The sequence below is a fragment of the Blennius ocellaris genome (genome assembly GCF_963422515.1).
Source record: "Blennius ocellaris genome assembly, chromosome: 16".
Taxonomy (NCBI): Eukaryota; Metazoa; Chordata; class Actinopteri; order Blenniiformes; family Blenniidae; genus Blennius; species Blennius ocellaris.
Window position 1 is genome coordinate 17868538 of NC_137665.1, and position 6093 is coordinate 17874630.

At 45.0% G+C, this 6093-nt stretch overlaps 1 protein-coding gene across 1 annotated transcript; it reads left to right on the forward strand.

Annotated features, from left to right (window-relative positions):
• Positions 1-2038: 2038 nt before the first annotated feature.
• Positions 2039-4885, forward strand: LOC308141036 (protein unc-119 homolog B-A-like; the record flags this gene model as incomplete). Its single annotated transcript, XM_080511039.1, has 5 exons — positions 2039-2273; positions 2898-3011; positions 3362-3452; positions 4523-4695; positions 4770-4885. The coding sequence occupies 5 exons, from the start codon at positions 2039-2041 to the stop codon at positions 4883-4885; spliced, it is 729 nt and encodes a 242-aa protein (XP_080367165.1).
• Between the last annotated feature and the right edge of the window lie 1208 nt (positions 4886-6093).

The window sequence follows — 6093 nt, forward strand, 5'->3', positions numbered from 1 at the left end:
CACGGCGAAACGCTGACAGAGCGTTTCCTGTTTTAAAATTCTTCATTTAACTGGATTAAACGACGCCATGTCGTCGTGCGCGGTGTGAGGGGAGCTTCATCAAAACTTTAGATTTAATTTACTTCATTTCACTTTTAAGCTCCTGTAAAGAAAACTGGATTGCTTGAGGTGTTGAGTAACATGCAGACAAATGAGAGAATCTTTTAACATGAAGAGACGTCTAACTTGATGATTGTTACATATCTAATGAATGAAAAACATTTAAAATAATTTACATTCTGCTCCTACACAACATAACATGAAGAAGCTATTTTTAAAATTATTTAAGCTTTTAGTTTTTTTTTTCCCCCTCCAAGAGTGACCAATAAAAATGAGACATTTTCAGCTCTTCACTGTGTTTTTAATGCTCTGTTACATGCAGTCACAAACACTACCAGTAGATTTCAGGTTTCATGTGATGAACAAAGTGAAAAAGTGCATTGAGACTGTCCAAGCAGTTAAAAACACACTTCATGAACAAAAAATCTATAAATATCTATAAAATTAGGACACAGGGTCAAATTAGACCAGCTCTGTATGTAGGTAAAAATCACTGCGTGATTTCATTTTACATTTAAAAGTTAAGTTTAAAGAAAAGACCTCAGAACAAAGTTCACATCCAATAAAACAAAACAAAGACCTCGAGAACGAGGAGATGCTTGAAAAGTTTGTGCATTAATTAGTCAGCGTCCGTTCATATAAACAGCCATCGAATTTGATGTCATCATAATGTTTTATCTGTAGTCAAAGCCACATGACAAGAAAAAAGACATATCAACACAAATCCCAGGTAAACATGCTGTAGTCCTGCCTGTTACTACACTTTCATTTTAAAAGAACAACATTCACCCCAGAAAAACCAAGCCGAAGAGATCAGAGACTTTTGGAGCCAGACATCCATGCAGGGTATTTTATAGAGCGGACAGAGAGGAGAGAGCAGAGACCACCGAGAAGAGAATCACATGTCATGGTGAGTGAAAGAAGTATTCTATTTCTCTAAACCGACAGCAGCACAGCGAAGCAATGGCTGAAAATCTCTTGAGCCAGCCCTGAAAACAAGCTGAACCTGGACAAGTAAAGAGTCTTTATTTCATTTCAAACACAGGACAAGGTTTTATGCATGCGAGAGTGGAAGGGAATTCTAATAATATTACATGCAAGTGACAAAGATATAAAATTTCTGATGTGCTGTTGGTAAAACAACAATTCCTTGCATTCTTGCTCAGTTCTGCTCGGGCTTGGACCCTGAATACAAGAGGAACAACAACAAGCATTTCAATCCAGTACAATATGTTTAACGTGTCAGAAAAAAGATCAGCCTGCTCAGTCCGAGATCACTTTGTATCACCAGTCGCTGCTCCATCACTGTCATCACTCTCATCAGTCTCATCAGTCTCCCTGCTTTAACGGAAGAAGGAACACAAACGGTTTTTTCATCCACTCCTGCAATAAGGTGCACAGTATAAGGATTACTTAAATGGAATATACTGCACCTTTAAAAATGTGATGTATCATATATTGGATATGTACTAAGCCTCACAGTAAGAATGTCATGGGTTCAACTACCGGCCAGGCCTTTCTGTGTGGAGTTTGCATGTTCTCCCGTGTGTGTGTGTGTGTGTGTGTGTGTGTGTGTGTGTGTGTGTGTGTGTGTGTCCAGCTGCCCCCGATCCTCCACAGGATAGAGGATTGATAGACGGTGTAATGAAAGACTGAACATTTCATTTAATTGTTTTTTTAACTACCAACCACGTCCTCTGGCGAATGTCCCAACCGTGTGTCGGTTCACGTGGTTGAATCATCTGTGAGCAGATTTAATTAGGGATTGACTTAGATCGCCAAATCCAGCCTGATGTAATCAGTTTGGACGCCATGAGACTAATCTGGATTATATTGTCCTCGGTTTTCTGCGGCCCCACCTCGCAATCAGACGCATTCCAAGTAAAAACAACCTGGTCTGTTGTGACCGTCCCAGAGAGAAGCAGCCTGGGTCGCTCACATGGAGGATCAGGAGGAGAGGAGGTGTGGAAGTGGTGAAGAGGACGGGGGGATCCCAGGCGGTGGGGGGCCAGATGAAGAGATGGCGGTCGATGGAGGCACGGAAGATTGGAACACGTTGATTTTAGGCGGCTCGGCATTGGGCGAAGCAGAGACCGGGGAGGTGGTGTCACCATGGAGACCTGGAGAACCGGTGAGCCCCCAGCATGTCCTGTGGCTGAACAGCTACACTGAGGGTGAGTCTTCACAAAAACATGTGCTTGTTGATTTTTACTTTTGCTTTTTCATTGAGGTGTTTACTGGAAAAGAACGTGCTTTAAAGAGTCAGGAGGTTCATATTAGCTCGGTGCCAGTGGTGCAGTTTGTCAGGATGCAGTGGTTGCAGTGGTGATGACGACCTGGGGCAAGTAGAGAATGAATAGGAGGACAAGAACTGAGGCCTGGGGGACACCTTGGGGAAGGGGAGTGTTGGGAGATGATCTGCACTGATATCTGATGGGTATATCATGTCTGCAGTAGAGGCAGTAGACCTGGCAGTGTTCCAGAAGTTGCGCGATAAGGAGGCAGATTTATTGCGTTCATTTGATTATCTAGAGCTGGTTTTCAGCTTGTATACCTGGATTATGCCTGTCGGTGACAGTGTCTACAATGTTTAGTGACAGGAGTGGCTTTGTGCAAGTTAAAAAAAAAGCTCAGTTCTCCCTTCAACAGTTTCTAAATTCCCAAACCCTGACAGGTGCCTGTATCGTCAGGACAATACTATCTTCTTATTTCCCTCAAAAATATGACGAAGCTCCATGAAATGTTTCCGACGTGTGAAGATGTTGACTCTTCCCTGTTGACTTTTGGACGCGTGCCAGATTACCTTTGTTCACCGGAGGACAACATCTACAACGTTAGCTTCTCTCGATTCAAGATCAGGGACCTGGGCAGTGGAGCCGTCATCCTCGACATCAGGAAACATTGTTCAACGGGTACTTTTTCCATTTTTGTACTTGCGTGTTTGTCAACATACTGATGTCTGAAGTGCTCAGGGTGTGAAAAAAGGGGATATGCTCGGAAATTGACGTTTATCTATTCATACTATTTCCAGCATGTTATGAGAAACACTGGTTCTCATTTCTGACTTAAACGCACTTGCTCTGATTTATTAACACTCTCCTCCAATCTAGTTGCAATATAAACAAGTAATGCAAAGTGTGAGCATAAAGAAAACTGCTGAGCAGGAATGTAACAACAGTGTGATGTGCTTTGAAAGAGATTGTTGCCTGTAATCATTTTGCTCTGGGCTACAATTCCCATTCTTTTCATCTCTTTTCTGCAGAAATTGAAAACACCTATGAGCCCGACACGAGCAGATTCATCCAGTACTGCTTCTCGCCAGCGTTTCTCGCCCTCAGAGAGATCGGAGCGACGTGAGTCTGACGCCGCCTGATTGATTGTATTTGATCGAATCGGTGGCGAATGAAACGTGACCTACAACCATAAAGTTGTGCTTGTAGTAAGAACGAATAGATTTACTTCCAATGTTTAGACTTGTTGTCCCTCTGCGAACCAGAGAACCTCTTCTGAGCTTCCACCTGAATTTATGATGCAGCAGTGCAGCCTCACATCATGATGCTGCCTCCACCGTGCCAGCCAGCCATAACGCTGTCCTAAGTATTGTTGGCGTGCCTTTATCAGCTGTTGTGTTCAGCTTCTTCTTCAGTCTTCCTGATCGCTCTGGGTTTCACAGTTAATTAAGCTGGACGTCCTCCACCAGTTCTTTCACATGACTATGTAATCTCCTGTCAGACGATGGAAGTTCATCAGAGGTTTTGGGTTTTGTGCCAGTTATTCTTGTATTACATATATACATATATATTCTTCAGGTTTCCTATTTCCTGACACCATCGGACTGAAGTTAGCTTTTTCCCCCCAGCTGCACAATGAATATTTCATGTTATAATAAAGAAGTGAACTATTGGAAAAGTTTCAGTTCAAATAAATTCTGCTTATACTTTTGTCATTAAAAAAAATGCTTTTAATCTGGCCTTAAAACGTCTTCTTTATGCATGACTGTCTGAACCATGCTATATGAATGATCTTACCTCGACTTCAGATAAAAAAATCTTCATTTAATTTGTCTTTTGTAACCCAGCAATGATGATTGAATCTCAAAACAGTATATTCATAACATCATTATTTGGCACTTATAGATGTGTCAGTACGTAAGAGTTAAAAAAAAAGTAGCCATTATTACATTATGGAATCAATTTAACATTTTCCAAAATCACATAAAAAAAGGTTAAAGACAAAGTGTCTGTTGCTACATTTGCGACAAATCAAATTTATTTCACTAAACTATCATGAATCAGTTGATCTGTAAATGTGACAGAAGTTCGGATCATGAGTGATGTTCATGATTTTAGCGAAGCGTGAGAACAGGACAGTTTGATGGTCGAGGCCGAGGTTCCTCTGAGGTGATGAGCTTCCTGTCTCTCAGGTTAGAGTTCACCGTGGGCAGTCGGGCACTCAACCGCTTCCGTCTCATTGAGAGGCATTTCTTCAGAGACCTCGTCCTCAAGACCTTCGACTTCGAGATCGGCTTCTGCATCCCTCACAGCAGGAACACCTGCGAACACATCTACTGCTTGCCGGACCTGGATCCAGACACCGGTATCGTCATGTCCTCTCTGAAGGCCTCTGTCCTCACAGTCTGACTCCTGATCGTCCTCTTTTCTTCTCCTCAGTTGAGGAAATGATCGCCAACCCATACGAGACGCGCTCGGACAGTTTTTACTTTGTCAACAACAAGCTGATCATGCATCACAAGGCCGAGTATTCCTTCAGTCCAAAGAGAGAATAGAGGTCAGTGATGTTTTAGTAATCAATTGGAGGAAGAATGTTAGTTACTACGGTGCACTGAACTGTAATTCTTGTTAATTTTCTGCAGATGGCAGATGCCACTTTATTCCCTCATGAAAGAAAAGCCTGTCTGACCTCCAAAAGAAGAGACAATTTATTTGATGATGTTGTGCTAACTTAGAACAAGTTGATTGCGTGTGAGCTTGTGTGTCTGCATTATGAAACATACCTGGTGATAATAAGGTCTTTAATCAATTAACCCCTCACACACACGTCTCTAAGACTTAACGGTTAAATAATTACCACTTTAAGTAATAAACACTTATTTGATAAAGTGTAAAATAAAAAATAATAATAAATAATAAATAATAAATAAAAATCCGAAACTGTTAGGAGTCACACACCTCGCTCCAGCACCGGATCCTCTCTGACACTCCTGCAGGCAATCAGCTGATTGATTGCCTTGCATTCTTAAGCCCTGCAGTGAGGTGGGTCCGGTGCCAGAGGATTGTCTTGGTCTTCAGTCCGTGTGATTAGTCTCCTGTTGGCTGCTGCCGCAGGTGAGTCGGTGTTGTCCTCCCCGGGGTGGTTCCCGTTCCCGTTCCGACGCCAGAGATCCAGAGAGCCCCCCAGAGATCCCCCGGGTCCCCTCCCGGTTCCCAGAAGTCCCCCCCCGGGTCCCGTCCCGGTTCCAAGAAGTTCCCCCCGGGTCCCGTCCCGGTTCCCAGAAGTTCCCCCCGGGTCCCGTCCCGGCTCCAAGAAGTCCCCCCGGGTCCCGTCCCGGTTCCAAGAAGCCCCCCAGAGATTCCCCGGGTCCCGTCCCGGTTCCAAGAAGTTTCCCCCGGGTCCCGTCCCGGTTCCAAGAAGTTTCCCCCCGGGTCCCGTCCCGGTTCCAAGAAGTTCCCCCCGGGTCCCGTCCCGGCTCCAAGAAGTCCCCCCCGGGTCCCGTCCCGGTTCCAAGAAGCCCCCCAGAGATTCCCCGGGTCCCGTCCCGGTTCCAAGAAGTTCCCCCCGGGTCCCGTCCCGGTTCCCAGAAGTCCCCCCCGGGTCCCGTCCCGGTTCCAAGAAGTTCCCCCCGGGTCCCGTCCCGGTTCCAAGAAGTTCCCCCAGGGTCCCGTCCCGGTTCCAAGAAGTTCCCCCCGGGTCCCGTCCCGGTTCCAAGAAGTCCCCCCGGTTCCCGTCCCGGTTCCAAGAAGTCCCCCCGGTTCC